The sequence below is a fragment of the Vanrija pseudolonga genome, chromosome 3, assembly GCF_020906515.1.
Source record: "Vanrija pseudolonga chromosome 3, complete sequence".
NCBI classification, from domain to species: domain Eukaryota; kingdom Fungi; phylum Basidiomycota; class Tremellomycetes; order Trichosporonales; family Trichosporonaceae; genus Vanrija; species Vanrija pseudolonga.
In genome coordinates this window covers 1,783,207-1,800,397 of record NC_085851.1, presented here as the reverse complement: position 1 = coordinate 1,800,397, position 17,191 = coordinate 1,783,207, and the positions used below count along the sequence as shown (strand labels likewise).

Here is a 17,191-nt window from a genome sequence, read left to right as displayed (position 1 = left end):
GAGCAGGGGCGAATGACGAAAGAGCTCGTTGGGGGCAGTCGGCTGGGTGGAGGACGGGCGGGCGGCAGTCGGCTTTCGTAATGACACGACTCGGAATTGTCCTCCGAACCTTGTCTTGATTACAAGTAGTCCAAAATACATGCATAAGCACGTCGTCAACGCGACGACAGATATCAGATACATAGAGATACATTTCGGGTCTATCGCCTCGAACGCTTTGACGTTGGTTTCGCCGGCGTCTCCACCTTGACCTTGACATCCTTGGCCTCGGGGGCACCGCGGCGGGCGGCGCGCTCTCCTCGGGATGCCCTCGGTGCCGGTTTGGCCGGCTCGTCGACCTCGGTGTCGCTCAAATCACTGAGATCCTGCGCGCGAGTTAGCTGAGCGACGGCTTGAGCACTCACCGAGTCGACCGGCCGCTTCTTCGCAGCAGCCTTCGGCTTCTTCGGCGTCGCGTTACTGCCGTTTGCCTTGGCGCTCCCGCCGCTAGACGGCAGCTTTTGAAGTTCGTTCACCACAGCGCTGGTCCTGCCACCGACCGTGACGAACGAGATGGTCGCCTTGCTGCCATCAGGCTGGCGGGTTAGCCTAGCAACGAACAACACACCCACCAGAGCCAGGAATTCTATGCCCTTCGGCTTGACATCCTCCTCCTCGGCATCTTGACTCTCCCCCTTGGCCTTCTTCGCCTTCGGCTTCTTGCCCTTGTCCCAGCGCCACCGGAAGAGCCAGTCCTCAGGGAACTGTTCCGAGTCCGCATTGACCTCGATGGCCTTGACAGGGATCTCGCGAAGCAGGCGATGCAGCTCGGACACGTCGTGGTCGGTGAGCAGGTTGACCGGGCACATGGGGTGTATCCTAGCCTGGTACAGCACCCTGCGGAGTTAGCTAAGGCTGTCGGAGTGCGGTAGCTCACTCATCTGCGACCCAGTTGCCCACGCCCGCACTGAACGCCTGGTCCATAATCAGACCTTTGATCGTGCCCTTCTTCTTGCTGATGAGCTCCCTGAACTCGTCCAACGGCGGGTGGTCGAGGACTGGGTCAAAGCCCAGCTCTGAAAGAGGTGGATGTGAGAGAACGGGGTCAGGGACGAGGCGCAATCGACCAAGGCGCCGAACGTCGATGAATGCGAGCTCTTGGGGCTCCGAGCCTGCCGGGGGCGACAGCTTCATGACACTAGCGTGAGACTCGTCAAGCAGCAAGATACATACAACTTGTAAAACTGCGCACTGTCAGCGGTAACTCTGCATCTCTCCTCACCTTGGGAGGCCACACATCAGACGTCTCATAGTCCTTCTTGCGGTACCACGTTGGCTCTTGGCCTTTGAGCTGAGGGGTCAGGTGAGAAACAATGGGACACCTGCCTGGATCATGCCCGTCATCCCAAAGTGCATCACTGGCAGCCTTCCGTCTCCAGACAGTGTCATCCAGAACCTGGCGCGGTCAACATAGGCCTCGCTCTCCCCGACGTACTGCTTCCCTCGGCGCTCGCATCCGGTTATAGTCCGACCCACGAGCTCCTTGTTCTATTTACCCGTCAGCCCCCGTTGCCCCACGCGCACCTGCCCTGCCCCATGCACACGACACGGCCACTCACAAACGCCACATGTTCCCCTTCTCCGCAATAGACAATCTTGTCGTCCACTGCGTCAATCTCGCTAATCGTGTAGCCCATGCAGGTCTCGGCAATGAGCCGACGGGCACGTTCGACCTCTGGGTCGAGAGTTAGATAACGCGTTGCGGGTGCGATCCTTCCATACATACCTGGAAGCTCGGGCATGTCGTTGAAGTCCTGTGGGATGGGGATAACAAAGGAGGGAAGGCAAACCCAAAATGGTCGCGATGCGAGGTGATTATAAAAGTGACGGTGGGTGAGTCAACCATGGCTTTCAATGTCGCCCGGCGTTTCGTATCGAGTGTGCACATGGGTGCAGCCATTGTGACGTCAGGAACCAGCAGGTGGGGTCCCCGGACGCACGGACCAACCGACGCCAGCACGGTCATGAGTCGCCGCACCCTCCACCTGACAATTGACTAAATGAATTTCTGGCCCTCGATTAGGATTTGCTTGTTGTCACTAAGGGCGGCATTAAGCGCCATTAACAATCCATCACGGCCATCACTAAGGTTGGCCACCCAAAGCATACGTCCTTTATATTTCTGACCGACGCAAGCGCACCTCCCAAACGTATCTCTCTCTCCATTGTTCCTTCACTCTTATCCATCCTTCACCCACATCCCACCTCCCACACCCAACGATGGCTGCCTGGTCATCCTTGTCCGTCCCACAACCTGGCCCACGTACGGCAGTGCTCGTACAGCGGCTCGTCCAACTCTCCACTCTCGTTCGTATCTATCTGCTCCTCAAGATTAGCCTGAGGGCATACCGCCACCTCTACGCGTATGGTATCGTCGGCACCAGCGTCCAGGCATACTCGGCCATTAAGAGTGTACGTGTCTCTACTTGTCAAAGTGCTCACACCTCTCAGTTCTTTATCGGCCTCCTGCTTCGCCTGCCAAGCGCCCGCCGAGAGGTGACGACGGAGCTAGCCAAAGTCCGCTCCGATTTGGTCGCAAAGTTGGCGCCAACGACCTACCCGGAAGGCATCAACCTCACCAACGTCCGCGAAATCCCCGCCACGGGACGGGACCTCGAGTGGCTCCGTTCAGAATGGGCCAACTTGCACAAGCTGGAGCACTCGGACGTCGACGAAGGACGGGTGAGCGGTGCCGTGTACCATGTGAGTGCATTGAGCGGAAGCGTATTCGGCTTGGCTGAATGGGGCTCGGGCCGTTGTTCGGCTCCCCCATCCTCCGCATTGTCTCGTCCCGATCGGTCTCAGCTGAACACACTTCACACTCTCAGGGCGGAAACGATCTCAGCAAAGTCATTGCGGAAGCGTCATCCGAGTTCCTCCTCACCAACCCACTGCATCCCGATGTCTTCCCCGGCGTCCGCAAGATGGAGGCCGAGCTCGTCTCGATGGTTCTCAAGCTGTGAGCCTACACACGTCCCCCAATGCCCTATGAGAGTGTGCCGCTGACATGGCCCCCAGTTTCCACGGAGAAGGAGGAGCAGGCACCAGTACGTGGTCTGGATGATTGCCCGACCTGACCTGCGGGCAACGTCATCCATCCAAGAGCCCGTCCGGCCTAGAACTGACGGCGCCACAGCTACCTCTGGTGGTACCGAGTCCATCCTCATGTCTGTCAAGACGCACCGTGACTGGGCACGTGCGACCAAGGGCATCACCGAGCCCGAAATGTGAGCTCTTAATTCTGTTGACAACCAAAAGCCCGACTAACTTTCGGCGAAGGGTCGTGCCTGCATCCGCGCACGCCGCCTTCTTCAAAGCTGCCCAGTACTTCTGCATCAAGATCCACACCGTTCCGGTCAACCCCGAGACCCGCCAGGTTGAGCCCAAGCATGTCAAGCGGTTCATGTGGGTTGCTTCCGGGCTTGGACAGTTCGGTGATCACTGACGTCACCCAGCAACGCCAACACCATCATGATCGTCGGTTCGGCACCCAACTTCCCAGATGGCATGGTTGTAAGTTGCCGATAAGGCACCTTGTGGCACCGACTAACTTCCACCAAAGGATCCCATCCCAGAGCTCGGTCGGCTCGCCGTGCGGTACAACATCGGTCTCCATGTTGACTGCTGTCTCGGGTCCTTCATCATCACCTTTGCGGAGCGCGCTGGTCTAGCCCAGGGAATCCCGAAGTTTGATTTCCAGGTGCCCGGTGTTTCCGCAATCAGCTGTGATACTGTAAGCTGCTTGGTGTGTGATCTTGGCATTGTTCTAACGTGCTGCAGCACAAGTACGGCTTCTGCCCTAAAGGTAGGTGGATCGGGCAAGTGTCGCTGATTACCGACACTAACCTTGCAGGCTCATCCATCATCATGTACCGCTCAGAAGCGCTCCGCCGATTCCAGTACTTCTCAATGCCCGAATGGGCCGGTGGTGTCTACGCCAGCCCATCCATGGCAGGATCACGACCCGGTTCCATCATCGCGGGTGCATGGGCAACGGTCAACTACATCGGTTTGGAGTGAGTGGCGTATTCCTGTGGGCGGGGCTCCACCACTGACGTCGACGCAGAGGCTACACCAAGTCTTGTCAAGATATAATCGGCGCCGCAAGGCATTTCGCATCCGAGATCCGCCAGAACTTCGTCGGTGACCTCTACGTTCTGGGTAACCCCCAGCTCTCTGTCGTTGCCTTTGGCTCTAAGACGCTCGGCATCTACTCGATTGGTGATGCCATGAGCAAGCGCGGCTGGCACCTCAACGGCCTCGCCGACCCCCCAGCATTGCACATGGCTTTCACTGTGAGTGCTGGACACGGGTCGTCTGTGCTGTTGCTAACGATCTCAGCGCCTTAGTGGGATGAACGTCGACAAGCTGCTCTCCGACCTCGCCGAGGTGGTTGAGCTTGAGAAGAAGTCGCCTACCAAGGACGGGACGATGGTTGCGTTGTACGGTGAGTGGCTTTGCAGTCCAAGGTTCAATGGACCCTACGCTAACATCTGTTACAGGCGCTGGACAGACTGTTGCTGGACCATATGTTGTTGACGAGGTGGCCAAGACTTTTATCGACGTCCTGTATGTGTAAGGCTTTTGCGGCAGCGCACTCTAGTATCTTGCCCCGTGTTGTCATCACAGTTGTGCTAGCCATGCTCCATTCTGATCCTCCCGTACAGTAGTCCTTCGTTATGCATTACAGCAAGTAGTTCGACGGGTTGAATCCAGTTGGACTGGGTGCCACAAGTGCCACACTGGCGGGATTAAATTATAGGCCCGCATTGTTTGTCGCCACTCGACCCACGTTTCACTTCTGCACGCCTTTCTCGTGTTGTCCATCAACCACCTGTCCCCTCGCTCGCCTTATCCTCCACCTTTGTTGTCCACCTGGCCGGCCAAGGCAGTCACTACCCACCCAACACAACCATAACCCCCAGCCACACCACATTGCTCAGATCTCGGCGCACCCAAAGCGCAATCCTTTGAGCATGTCTAGACCACCCTCATCAGTAGCATCTGCTGCACAACCCTCCCTCGACTCGTTCGCCCTCCCACTCACCCACTCAGGCGACGACGTCACTTTCCCCGTCCTGGACGACCCGTCCGTAGAAGACCCCGCTTCGCACGCCGATCAGCACGACGAAGAAGCGGCGCTCGAGGCACTCCGCGCAGCCATCTCCGGCAGCCATGAGGACCACTCTGCACACGCCGCCGCTGCGGCCGACGCGCCCGCCGCTCCCACACTCCAGGCACCCGTCGCCGCCGAGGCAGCCGCCGAGCTCGCGAACCCGACCCTCATCCCCGCCAGCCAGGTCCAGGTCCAGAGCATCGACAAGGCAGTGGCAGCGCTCCAGCAGCTCAGCTCGGCCAACCAGGCCATTATCGACAACATGAACGCGCCGAGCATCCTCCAGGGGCTCATGGGCAGCTTCAAGGTCTTGGCGGACAGCAACCGTCGCCAGGCCGAGCTAGTGAAGAACTTGATTGATTCGATCCAGGGGCGAGGTGCGTGGCTGTGTTTTGTTTTTTGCTGACGGGCATCAGGACCGCCCACCATTGACCCGGGATTGAGCATCGCATACGTGCCGCGCTCAGAATACGACGCGCTCAAGGCTCGGTACGACGCGTTGGTCAGCACATCGGCTCCGCTCTCTGGTCACGGCGCTGGATCGTCGAGACGGGCGCGCACGGCGCGTCAGCACTCGACTCTTGCTGATGGGGAGGACAAGCTTCGTGAGGCTGGCAGCACCACGCCAGTGTACGAGGAGGACAAGCGCCTCGGCCGCAAGCGACGCAGTATGAAGCTGGAGCACCTCGTCCACAAGATGGCCAACCGGCGCTTGGGTGTCGAGTACCCTGTCTCATCATTCGAGGTCAAGGGTTCGCGTGATCTTCCTGATCCGACAAACATCCCGCCCACGGCCGAGACGAGTGTCAACGGTGTCGACGAGTTCCGCCCCGACTTCCGCGCGGATGTGGGATCTGCGTCGGTTCGTCCCTTTGTCGACGCGGTTATCCAGGACGTCAAGGCGTCGTGGTCCGAGTCGTACTCTGTCGAGGAGCCCGAGGTCGATGGCGAGCAGATTGTCAAGGCGGTTCAGACCTACTGGACTCGCCTGAGCAAGCGCTTTGACGAGCAGCTCACCCGCGAGCGTGGCGAAGTGCACAAGGACGAGCTCACGCGCCGCAAGCAGAACCAGTACCGCAGACAGCAGTCGCTGGTTGCTCGCCGTGCGGCCGCGTTTGACTCGTCGCCGCTCAACCTCTGCAGGCTGCGCGCGCTCTACCGTACACTCCTCACCATCGACTTTGCCGCCATGACCAACGAGCGTGCCGATCCCAAACGCACATACACCGAGGACGAGTGGAACGCCTACCGCAAGCAACAGTGTGGGACCCGCGCGTCCGAAGCACACGAGGTTGTGGATCAGTTCTGGTTGTCTAGCACCGCCAGGTCGTTGCTGTCCATCTTGGACGTCTACGCCTCTGACCAATCGGCGAGGTTGCGTCGCAAGGGTCGCCCCAAGCAGCCCGCGCCGACCTTCCACCTGCCCCCCGAGCTGTGGGACAGAACCAACCTTCCGCTCCTCCGACCCAAGGATGCGCAGGGATTACCCGTGGCCGGCGTCGGAGGCATCATCCTGTTCAAGTTCCATGTGGACGAGAAGGTGCAGCAGGACTTCCCAGACTGGTCTCAGGGCCTGTACGACAACCCGCCCGTGGCAGAGGAGGACAACCTGCTCTCCAACCTCCCCGACGTCATGAGCGCGAACGCGTTCTACCACCTCAAGCCAAAGGTGAAGCAGATGACCGATGCGGCCAAGGTTGCTAGACTGTCTCCAGAAGACGTGCAGGCCATTCTCTCTCGTCCAGAGACGGACCACCAGCCGCCTTTACTCGACGAGACTGGAGCTGCAGTTGCGGCGGCCACGGCGGCGGCCAACGCCGAGGACACGTCGTTTGACCTCACCACCGACTTTATGTCTGCAAGAGGTCTCGAGTCGATTGTGGCCCTCGCAAGTGGGCAGCTGCTCAATCCCTTTGTGACACCGACGGCAGCCCACGCGTCCACATCGGCAGCCGCGACGCTGGCACACGCACACGCTGCCAACCCTCTGGCCGCGCTCAGCGGGCTCGGCGACGTGACTGGCGCGTCTGTTGTTCACGGCCCAAGTCCCGGCTCCAGTGTCCGTGCACGCAAGCAGGCGAAGCGCATGATGAGCGAAGTGCCGGGCGGAGCTGCTACGCCAGTGCCGCGTAAGAGGAGGAGGGAAGGGGACATTGACGCGTCCGAGACGGTTGATATGAGCGGCGACGCGAGTTTCCTCGAGACGCTTTAGAGAGTGATGCTGGTGGCGTAGAAGTGCTGTTTGAAGCCATATGTACAAACCCCGACATGTATGCGTAGGAAGCAAGTGACCACTGGCTTGACTAACACACCCCACGACCCCAACCACCCCGTTTAGCTATTGCGTTTTTGCATTCTGCGGCGCCATCCCAGCCGCTTCTACTGTTGTTCCCAATCCGCGGTGACGAACCAGAGATCAACCTACACTGCCGTTCTATCTTGATGCAAGGAGGGTCACCTCTGGGTGAGATGACTTACCCCTCGCACCACTCGACGCCTCGGTGTGTCGCTTAGAGCTCCTTGGACTTGGCGATCTGCTCGACCTGGGCGAGGGCCTCCTCGAGGAGCTGCTTCTTGAAAGCGGGCTTCTCGAGCTCGGCGGCAATGCTGGCGGTGACCGACTTGACGAGGGCGGTCTGCTCGGCCTCGCGCTGCTGCTGCTCGTAGCGGACCCACGAGTCAAGGACGGCCTTGAGCTCGTTCTTGACGGCGGCCTCCTGGGCGAGGAGGAAGTTGGAGTGCTCGAGCTCGTTGGTCTCCTTGGCGACCTTGTAGAGCTGCTGGGTGAGGGGGACAACGTCCTTGAGCTGGTTGACGGCGTCGATGCGCTGGGTCACGGCCTGGGTGTGCTCTGAGCGGGCACCGTTGAGGACCGACTTGATCTTCTCAATGTGAGCGTTGGCCCACGACGTGTAGGGGGCGCCAATGTTCTTGGCAATGGCCGTGAGGATGATGAGGAAGGCGGCGGCGAGGACAGTCTCCTCGTTGGCGACCTGCGGCAATGGTCAGTGATGCGTTCGTTGTGTTCCGGTTGTTCCGAGTGCACGCAAGTCCCTGTGTGTGTCGAATTGCGACATCACACCCGGTTCACTCAAGATACCCACGTAGACCTCAGTCGAGATGGCGGCAGCGGTGACACCGACACCGAGGATGATACCGCCGGTCTTGGTGAAGAGCGAGGTCGAGGGGACGGCGTTGATGATCTCGGCGGCCTTCTCGTCAGGAGTAGGCTCTGTGGTTGGGTGGTTAGTGATTCGTCGTGTCGGGCCTGCGTTGTGCGATCCCGGCTCCTGCTTCTCCAGCCCCCCTCAAACGCCAACACCCTCCCCCTCCCTTCTCCAGCATCTCCCAGCACAGATCGATACTAACGGTTCGACGCGAAGCGGACCCTGCGGCATGGTTAGCTGGACTGATTCGTCGTCGGTGAAAATCAAACGACGCACTGCGAGGCAATGGCGCGGGGGGCGACGAAGGCCGGGCGGGCGGCGCTCCGGAGGTTGCGGAGGGCGAGACGAGAGGCCATTTTGACGGGGGAGAAGGGGAGGGGGTGGGGGGGAGAGAGTGGTGGGTTGGGAGTAGGATGAGATGGAAGTGTGTTGCAACAGCGTCGAGCAGCCAACGGCCGACGAGCAGCGAGTGCACCTGCGCTGGGGTCGGCGCGGACGGAGCAGCTGGCTGGCTGGCTGGCTGGTTGGCGGGGCGACGCCTGGCTGGCTGGCTGGTTACGACTGCCCAGCCAGACTCCCTTCCGCCCAGGACGCTCTGCGAGTCTACCCGTAGGGGGTGAAAATGCTTCCGTCGCTCTAATACCGAAAATCGCCGCGGGTGGCTGTCTCCGCATCCGGCGTCACCACCAGCAGCTGGCATGGCAGAAATCCATTGTTTTGGGAAGCTCGAACTGCATCTGTCACTTCATCATCACCCAATCCATCATGTCTGACGACGAGAACGACCTGTTCGGAGGAGACGACGCCCAGGCGCCAGTTGTCGCCCCTTCGCCCGGCGCCGAGAGCTCAAAAAGTGTCCAGAAGGAGGATGTCGACGACGAGGACCAGGACCAGGATCAGGCCAACGACCTGGTGAGGGCGGCGACCGCTGCGCTGGACAGGAGCAGCCACTAACGACTTGCGCAGTTTGGAGATGACGATGACGACGACGAGCGCCGGCCACCACGGTCCCGCTCGACAACGCCCGCACGCTCCGACCGCTCGGGATCGCGCAACCCGCTCGAGTATGCCGAGGAGGATGCCGACGTCGAGGATGTCGAGGAGACGTGGGGAACCGTCGCGGTGCCGACCTGGCCTAGGCTGCAGCCGAGCGATGGCAAGGCGTGGCACCTCAAGCTCCCGGCGTATGTCAACATCGAGTCGCGGCCATATGAGCCAGAGTTCTACCGCGAGACGATCGACCACGACGACGACCCGCAGGACAACATTGCGGCCAAGGGCAAGATGATTGGCGTGCGCAACACGATCCGCTGGCGCTGGGTGACGGGCGGGGACGGCAAGCGGGTGCGCGAGAGCAACGCGCGCATGCTGCGTTGGAGCGACGGAAGCGTGTCGCTGCAGCTCGGCAACGACTTGTTCGACCTGGCAACCAGCTACGGCACGACACTGGCCCGGCCGCAGGACCCGTCGAGCTCTAAAGCCGAGCAAACTTCGGGCTCGACAGAGACGACGTTCCTCTGCGTCGAAGCGTCCGAGGAGAGAGTGCTGGTGACGGAGCGTGCGATTGCCGGCCAGCTCAGCCTTGTCCCCACGTCGATGGACTCAAAGACGCACCGCGAGCTCGTGAGACACGTCGGTGCGCAGCACACCAAGCACTCGCGCGTCAAGATCCTCAACGACTTGAAGGACCAGGACAAGGTCAACGAGCTGCTGCTTCGTGCGGGACCGCAGAAGCAGGTGGTGACGAAGCGCCCGTCGCGACCACGCAACTCGCAGGGCGGCCCCGGTGGACGCAACCGCCGGCCTGTCAAGCGCGGGAGCGAGGATGAGGACGACTACGGGTACGACAGCGACGACCGGCGCGCGCGGCGGCGCGAGGCGGCGCGGGACCGCGAGATGCAGGACTACGACGAGGACGACGGGTTTGTCGTCGCCGACTCGGACGAAGACAGCGACGCGTACGGCTCGAGCAAGAAGAAGAAGAAAAAGAAGGGCAGCAAGAAGCGCGGATACTCTGACGACGACCTCGACGAGACCGAGCTCGCCGACAGACGTATCGAGGCGGCTGAGCGGGCCGAGCGCGAGAAGAAGCGCCCCAAGACTGGCGACGCGGGCAGCAGCAAGAAGAAGAGCAAGAGCAAGGAGTACGTTACGTCGGATGAGGAGGAGGAGGAGGATGCCGAGGGCGAGCCGGAGGACGAGGACGCGGATGGTGACGGTGACATGGACCTGGACGTGGAGAGCGAGGAGGAGGACTAGGCGGGCGCGGCGCGGCGCCGGCGTCGCCATCAGGCGCCGGAGCGAGCGGGGTAGCTAAGGCGAGACGACGAGATGTGTCCGAGAACGACCAGCATGGCAGCATTATTTCCATAGATATCTAAAGTGTAGGTGGCGAAGAGCAAATGTACTGCATAGGGCGTGCTGCAGGGCGAGGTGTTGAGGTGTGGTCGCTGTCACGAGATCTCGGATCTGTCCTGCTACGCGCGCCTCAGCACACATGGGCCCATGTGTCCGGGGTCGGTCGGCAACCAAAGCCCAAGCGAGGCGGGCAGATCGACGATAAAGGAGCATTTCCAACATCACGTCCAGAGCCTTATCGACAAGCGCGTGTGTGTGGGGCCCGCAGTGAGCGCTCCACAACCCAGCTCCACTTACTACTACTACTTCAGCAGCATGCATATCGCAGTGAGCCCAAGAACCCGGCCACCACTTGGCGCGCCGCAGTGCCGGCTGCAGCCGATTCTCCGCAGCCAGCCAGCCCCAGCGGCACTCAGGGACTCGTCCGCCCGGCTGACCCACTACTCCCGGCAAGTTGCTAAGCGCCGGGATCCTCACGGAGTTGTGTTGGTGAAGGTTTCGAGCAACGAGATGCGACAGACCCACTGCACAAGTGCGCTAGTAGAGGGCAGCTGACACCTGCTCCACGGGGCCCGGTCGTGTGCTGTGCGTGCCTTTGTTCAAGTGTCTTGGCTCGCGAGCGCAGCTGACGCTCGCTGACCTTCGCTCTCGCTCGACCTCGGCGTCCCCCCGCCCCGCCTCCGCAAAGTACCCGCTGCTATTGTCCAGTCTTAGGGTCTGTGGGTGCGATTGCCGGCCGTTGGTTGGTGCGCCGGGATTACAAGACTGATTCGGCAGGGACGCGAGCCGACCGACTGAGTCAACACCCACGACCCGGGAATCGAGCAAAAACCGAGCTCCTCTTGCCTTCCGTCCGGAAACCAACCGGCCGAGAGTATAAGAGGCCCAGTACATGCCGCGGCGCGAACACACCCCCACACTACACCACACGACATGTCTGACCACGACGAGAAGCCCCAGGCGGCCGTTATGGCGCCCGGAGAGCCCGACCCGCGCCACCTCCGCCGCGCGCTCCTCAAGCTCGACTGTATCTTCCTCCCGGCCATCACGATCGTCTACTTCTTGAATTTCCTCGATAGAAGCAACATAGGTAACGCCAATGCGTCGGTATATTCTTTCCCAGAGGAAGCGCAGGAGCTGATTACCCCAGTGCCGGCCTCTCGCGCGACCTCGGCCTCACGGACAAGCAGTACTCCCTGGCGCTGACGACGACGTACATCCCGTATATCGTCGCCGAGCTGCCCCTGACGCTGGCGATCAAGAAGATGTGAGTGGTTCTGGGGGTCGTGTGGGTGCTCTGGTGCCGAATGGAGGACCTGGAAGGAGGTGCCTCGACGAGAGGGCGCCACCTTGGACCACCAGCGCCACGCCGCCTGCCCCGCTGACTCCCTCAGCGGCCCCCACATCCTCATCCCGACGCTGGTCATCCTCTGGGGCCTGGTAACGACCTTCCAGGGCTTTATCCACAACTATCCCGGCCTGCTGGCCGCTCGCTTCTTCCTCGGCGCGACGGAGGGCGCCATCCTGCCGAGCTCAATGACCTACCTGTCGTCGTTCTACCGCCGGCGCGACCTCGCCAAGCGCGTCGCCTTCTTCTTCAGCGCGACGTCGCTCGCGGGCGCATTTAGCGGTCTCCTCGCAGCGGCCATTATCAACATGCACGGCCTGGGCGGGAAGAAGGGCTGGCAGTGGATCTTCATCATGTGGGTTTTGTGGCGCCGCCTCGCTCACCCACGCCGATCGTTCACTGACACACACCGCCAGCGAGGGCATCGTCACCGTCGTGTATGGCGCTGCTGCGTTCGGCCTCCTCACGCGTAGCCCTGGGACCACGTGGTACCTCTCGCCCGAGGAGCGCGCGGCCGTCACTGCTGCGCTGGACCGCGACAGGCCTGCACAGGGCGAGGAGCAGAAGCTCAGCGTTTCGGCCGTGCTGTCTGCGCTCAAGGCGCCGCAGATGTGGTTCATGTTCGCCCAGTTCTTCGCCTCGGGAGTACTCCTCTACTCGATGGCCTTCTTCGTGAGTTGCGGATCGAGACGTACTTTGCCCGCGCCACCGCTCACACACCCCAGACCCCAACCATCGTCGGCACGTCGCTCGGCTACAAGGGCACAAAGGTCCAGCTGTACTCTGTCCCGCCGTACGTCTGCAGCGCAGCCTTCGCCCTCCTGTCGTGCTTCCTCAGCGACCGGTTCAGCATGCGCGGACCGTTCGTCATCCTTGCCAGCCTGGTCAGCGTGATCGGGTACGCCATCTTCATCAGCCACGACCCCAAGAACCCCAAGCACCAGCACGCGCTGTACGCGGCGCTCTTCCTGCAGGTCATGGGCGCGTACACTGTTGCGCCGCTGCAGTCGACCTGGATGCGTGAGTCGCCGCAACCTGTTCACAGCTGACGTCCAGCCAACAACCTCGCGCCCTTCTACCGCCGCGTGACGGGCATCACCATGGGCTTCATCAGCACAAACTCGGGCGGCATCCTCTCGACGTGGCTCTTCCCCAAGCGCGAGGCGCCCCACTACCACCGCGGCACGTCCGTGTCGCTCGGCATGGCGGTCTCCATGATCTTCTGGTCCATCCTCAACATGCTCTACCTCGCCAACGAGAACCGCAAGCGCGCCAAGCTGGCCGAGAGCGAGACTGAGGGGTTCACCGAGGAGGACGGCGCGCTCGGGGACAAGAGCGTAAAGTTCAGGTATATCCTGTAGTCTGGCGTTGTATGGAGGGTGTGTATGTGGAATGGAGTGGGCTGTGGGCTGCTCAACTGGCTCGAGCGCTCATATCATCGGAAGCACAGACTTGGTCTGCACTGTGAGCGTTAGGGGTTAACGCCGTTTCAAAACATTGCTTGGGTTGTGCGCTGTGTCTCGGGTTGACACAGCGGCCCCGACAGAGGTACCCGTCGGCATCTGGTCAACCTTGCTGACGGGTGGGACGAGGTTGAGCTGAATGCAGCCAGCCACCAGTGCCACTCAACTTCCTGTTGTTTGTCGTGTGCTCCACCTTGTTTGGCTCGCAGACGTCGGACCTTGCCCTGGGGCACCTGGCGATTAGAGTCAGCAGCGCCGTTGCCGTTGGCAACGAGCAACCGAGCAGGCGGGCAAGCATGCGGCGACTGTTGTGTGGTGTGGCCGGCGGGCGGCCCTGGCTGTCCGGCCGACAGGCCGAAAGTCTGCGGATCTGATCTCAACGAGCCAACGGTTTGGTGCGGGTCAGTTCCTGGTTCTGCAAACACGAAGTTATTCGCGACGACGACTGCTTCTTGGCACCAGGCGCTGAGCAGGTCAGCGTAGATCAATTTTAACCCAGCTTCAGTGCTTCTTGGCATCGCGAGTTGGATCTACTTTGAGCGTAGCAAGTCAATGTGCGAGCGCGCGCAAGTGATGGAATGACGGCGGGTGTGCCCCTCCCCCGCGCCCCCCTGAAACCTGTCGAGGGATCCTATCCCTGTGCGGCTGCGGCTGCGGATCGATGCGCGCGGGAGCTGTGGGGCGTCTGCGGGCGGTCGTCAGCCAGTGTCCGTGTCCATCGTGTGGCATACGACCTACAGTAAACTCTCAAGCCTAATACTCTCCGTCAAGCTGCGAACACCTGTTGCTGTTGGTTGTTGTGTCTTGCACAGTCGCGCGGCCGAGGTCAAACGTGCAAGGGTGTGGTTGTCTCAGGGTGCGGTGGGTGGCTCGTCGCGTTGGCCAGAGTTCCCAAGACACTACGAGGGCTAAAGCGGGCGGTCCGCGCGCCCTGGAAGTCTTGGCGCGCGGCTTGGCGACACTGCAAACATTTACCCCGTCTACGAAAAAAGGCGCCCAAGACACGCACGCACGCACGTCGTCGCTGGCTTCGCGTGGGACGGGCGGGCGACGGGCGACGGGCGATTCGGGAGAGGAGAGGAGGGAGGCAGCCAGCTGCAAGCCCAGACGCTAGGAGAGACTGCAGCGGATTCCTGATCTGGGTCGGCCCCCATCCCTGGCCAGTAGAGCCAGCCTGCCAGAACACCACCAGCCAGCCAGCCCCGAAGGACAGCCGCGCGCCAGTCTGCCTGTTGGGCCCAGTCCTGTCCCCCCCCCCCCCCCCCACCCAGACCTGACCCATACTTACCCACCCACCCACTACGTAGCCCCCCCTTCGGCCCCCTCGTCGCAAGGCAACACCCTCCCACACCCAACACCGCCTTCTACTACCACTGTCTTTTCTCTTCTCTTCTTCTCATCTCGCAAGCTTCGTTTCTTTCGCCGCCTTTTCTTTTCTCTGTCCCACCCCCCCGTCCCCCCTATCACTACCACAGTACACAATGTGGTCTCTCGTCGCCCCCGCTACCGCGGCCCTCCTCGCCGCCTCGGCCGCCAACGCCCAGGCCGGCGTCGTCGCCCACAACCCCAACGGCCCCACCAACCCCGACAAGCCAGAGTTCTACCCCGTCGGCGCCCAGGTCAACCAGACGTCGCTCTCGCGTCTCCTGTCGCTCAACGGTGTTGACGACTTCTGTCTCTTTGGCCCTATGGAGCCCGGACCCGACTCGCTCATCGGCAACACTGAGCCCACCGTCGTCTCGTGGTGCACCAAGCCCCGTAACAACGCTCGGTGAGTTTGCTTTTCGCGTCTGTCCGTGGTTCCGCGTGCCTGCCCCGCAAGTACCAGCCGGCCAGTCGGCATTGGTTCAATCGGACGCAGCCCCTTGTGCCGTGTCACGCTCGACGGGTTCTCGTTCGTTTTCACCGTGTGCGTGCTAACGCTCTTCAGTCTTATCCCTGACGGCGCTATCCACGCTGCTCACGTGAGTACAAACATCGACGCCGTTGGCATTGTCCTGCTCCCGGGCCCCTTCAATCTGCATGATGATGCCGCCGCCAAGCACCTCGTAGTGTGAACGCGTGAACTGCGCCCGTGGATAGACGCCGCCGCAGTGACACAATGCGGAATGTGGCTGGAAGGCAAGGCCCGTAGCACCGGCGCCTACCCCTACTCCCGCTCCCCGCGCCAAAGCCACAGCCACACAGTCACTGACCCATCCTCCAGGTGATCAAGACCCCTGCCTACGTCCAGATCTACGGCTTCTGGGACGGCACCAAGGTCAACATCCCCGCTGGTGACTCTGGTGGTGAGCTCGACCCCCACGGTGCCGAGAACCTCGGCAACCCCATCGGCGGCAACGTCACCTCGAACATTGTCGACGGCAAGACCGACGTCTTCTACGAGGAGTGGATGTCGTTCATTGGCTTTGACCAGTTCTGTCTCCGTATCTGCACGGCCGAGACTGCCGGTGTCCCCGCCTCGCTCATGTGCGAGCACCAGCTCGACATTATGGGCTGCCGCTTCGTCATGGCCATTGAGGACTTCTACTCCTCCAACAACACTTTCACCTTCTGCGAGGGTGAGAACGCCGCTCCCCCCGGCCTTTACCCCCAGCCTGACGGCTCGACCTCGACCTTCCGTCAGCGCTACACCGACTCGCTTTCGCGTTTCACCGTCGGCAACACCGTCACCCCCACCGGCCCTGCTTTCTGGCCCAAGACCTCGAACTGCATCACCTACTCGACCATCTCGAACGGTGTTGACTTCAAGAACCTCATGGTCACTGCTGCCCCCACTCTCCTCGTCGGCCAGAGCTCGTCGGTCGCTGCCGTCGGCACCACCTCGCAGGCTGTTGTCACCACCCCCACTGCCGTCCCCACCTTCCCTCCCTCGGGCGCCGCTGCCTCGAGCGGTGTCTCGGCCTCGGGTGACAAGGCTGCTTCCGGTGCTGGTGCCTCTGCCTCTGCCGGTGCTTCTGCTGGCGCCTCGAGCAAGCCCTCGGGTGCCAAGCCCCTCGTCGGCTCGGCCGGCCTCATTGCCTCGACCGTCGCCGTCATTGGTGTCGTTGTTGGTGCCGTCGCCGTCTTCTAAGCGCTTGATTAAGATCGCGCTTCTTCAAGACCTCAATTGCATTCGCCCCCTGCATTAGGCATTGAACGCATTATCGGCATTGCTTTGCCATAGTCTATACCATCCCCCTTAAACCGTTGTGGACAATCTACCCATTTGGCATGACCCCTGCCGCCCTCGCTCGTTTAATGCATCCTTTACGATGACAGTGTGGGTGCAAGGAGTGGACAGAGTCGTGGTGTTTGGGGGGTGCGTGGTTTGGTGGAGCGATGTGAAAAAGAAAGGCGCATGTGTTTTGTGGGGTTTGTGGATGACGCTAGCAGCACAAAAGTGGCAGCAGGTGGCAAGGGCGTTTCGTGGGATACCCGTTAGGTAAGTACATACTTTGTCAATTGGGAGGCAGAGTTGCTGGGGTACCGAACGAGCCGCCGATGTGACGGGGACCGCGTCGGCACGACCGGCGCAAGCGTCGGCGACAGTGGGGGAGGGTGCGGGGATAGACGGCGGTGAGGGAGGTGAGGTGGCCAGGAGTCGGCAGCGATATCCTCCTTGCTGACTGTCGCTGATGGTCATGACGAGGACCTCGCCCGGTCGTCAGCAACGTGGAACACCATGGACTGCAAGGTATCCCAGCCAGCTTTCTGCCCG

The 17,191-nt window shown here is 61.4% G+C and overlaps 6 protein-coding genes across 6 annotated transcripts; 4 read left to right on the top strand and 2 right to left on the bottom strand.

The window, feature by feature from the left end:
• Positions 1-200: 200 nt before the first annotated feature.
• FPG1 (Formamidopyrimidine-DNA glycosylase) lies at positions 201-1,856 on the bottom strand (the record flags this gene model as incomplete). Its single annotated transcript, XM_062770787.1, has 7 exons — positions 1,766-1,856; positions 1,599-1,714; positions 1,262-1,330; positions 917-1,188; positions 612-876; positions 405-575; positions 201-365 (listed from the first exon to the last, which is right to left on the bottom strand). The coding sequence occupies exons 1-7, from the start codon at positions 1,779-1,781 to the stop codon at positions 201-203; spliced, it is 1,074 nt and encodes a 357-aa protein (XP_062626771.1). The 5' UTR covers positions 1,782-1,856.
• A 335-nt stretch (positions 1,857-2,191) lies between these two features.
• Positions 2,192-7,367, top strand: DPL1 (Sphingosine-1-phosphate lyase; the record flags this gene model as incomplete). Its single annotated transcript, XM_062770786.1, has 16 exons — positions 2,192-2,451; positions 2,491-2,742; positions 2,868-2,998; positions 3,058-3,086; positions 3,176-3,266; positions 3,319-3,444; positions 3,495-3,552; positions 3,602-3,772; positions 3,820-3,844; positions 3,893-4,055; positions 4,106-4,334; positions 4,381-4,486; positions 4,542-4,614; positions 4,707-4,735; positions 5,095-5,532; positions 5,572-7,367. Exons 1-16 carry the CDS (start codon positions 2,260-2,262, stop codon positions 7,365-7,367), a joined length of 3,909 nt encoding a protein of 1,302 aa, XP_062626770.1. The 5' UTR covers positions 2,192-2,259.
• Positions 6,227-8,717, bottom strand: atp-3 (ATP synthase subunit 4, mitochondrial). The gene is made up of 4 exons (XM_062770785.1): positions 8,599-8,717; positions 8,525-8,544; positions 8,260-8,387; positions 6,227-8,148 (listed from the first exon to the last, which is right to left on the bottom strand). The coding sequence occupies exons 1-4, from the start codon at positions 8,676-8,678 to the stop codon at positions 7,666-7,668; spliced, it is 711 nt and encodes a 236-aa protein (XP_062626769.1). The 5' UTR covers positions 8,679-8,717; the 3' UTR covers positions 6,227-7,665.
• A 349-nt stretch (positions 8,718-9,066) lies between these two features.
• Positions 9,067-10,743, top strand: Leo1 (RNA polymerase-associated protein LEO1). Its single transcript, XM_062770784.1, has 2 exons — positions 9,067-9,234; positions 9,289-10,743. Exons 1-2 carry the CDS (start codon positions 9,088-9,090, stop codon positions 10,579-10,581), a joined length of 1,440 nt encoding a protein of 479 aa, XP_062626768.1. The 5' UTR covers positions 9,067-9,087; the 3' UTR covers positions 10,582-10,743.
• Positions 10,744-11,230: 487 nt separating this feature from the next.
• Positions 11,231-13,389, top strand: SPAC1002.16c_1 (putative transporterc; the record flags this gene model as incomplete). The annotated part of the gene is made up of 7 exons (XM_062770783.1): positions 11,231-11,395; positions 11,458-11,783; positions 11,831-11,947; positions 12,075-12,383; positions 12,445-12,700; positions 12,754-13,048; positions 13,085-13,389. The coding sequence occupies exons 2-7, from the start codon at positions 11,614-11,616 to the stop codon at positions 13,387-13,389; spliced, it is 1,452 nt and encodes a 483-aa protein (XP_062626767.1). The 5' UTR covers positions 11,231-11,395; positions 11,458-11,613.
• A 1,435-nt stretch (positions 13,390-14,824) lies between these two features.
• On the top strand, positions 14,825-16,751 carry LOC62_03G004255 (uncharacterized protein). The gene is made up of 4 exons (XM_062770782.1): positions 14,825-15,262; positions 15,320-15,400; positions 15,422-15,455; positions 15,698-16,751. The coding sequence occupies exons 1-4, from the start codon at positions 14,973-14,975 to the stop codon at positions 16,562-16,564; spliced, it is 1,272 nt and encodes a 423-aa protein (XP_062626766.1). The 5' UTR covers positions 14,825-14,972; the 3' UTR covers positions 16,565-16,751.
• Positions 16,752-17,191: the final 440 nt, after the last annotated feature.

Bases quoted from the DNA above. Each gene is read 5' to 3' on its own strand.
- atp-3 (XM_062770785.1), bottom strand. From the start codon at position 8,678: ATGGCCTCTCGTCTCGCCCTCCGCAACCTCCGGAGCGCCGCCCGCCCG. The intron at 8,545-8,598 runs GTGCGTCGTTTG...ACCATGCCGCAG, and splicing joins CCCCGCGCCATTGCCTCGCA to GGTCCGCTTCGCGTCGAACC. The intron at 8,388-8,524 runs GTTAGTATCGAT...ACCCAACCACAG, and splicing joins GGTCCGCTTCGCGTCGAACC to AGCCTACTCCTGACGAGAAG.
- LOC62_03G004255 (XM_062770782.1), top strand. From the start codon at position 14,973: ATGTGGTCTCTCGTCGCCCCCGCTACCGCGGCCCTCCTCGCCGCCTCG. The intron at 15,263-15,319 runs GTGAGTTTGCTT...CGCAAGTACCAG, and splicing joins AAGCCCCGTAACAACGCTCG to CCGGCCAGTCGGCATTGGTT. The intron at 15,456-15,697 runs GTGAGTACAAAC...CCCATCCTCCAG, and splicing joins GCGCTATCCACGCTGCTCAC to GTGATCAAGACCCCTGCCTA.
- Leo1 (XM_062770784.1), top strand. From the start codon at position 9,088: ATGTCTGACGACGAGAACGACCTGTTCGGAGGAGACGACGCCCAGGCG. The intron at 9,235-9,288 runs GTGAGGGCGGCG...CGACTTGCGCAG, and splicing joins AGGATCAGGCCAACGACCTG to TTTGGAGATGACGATGACGA.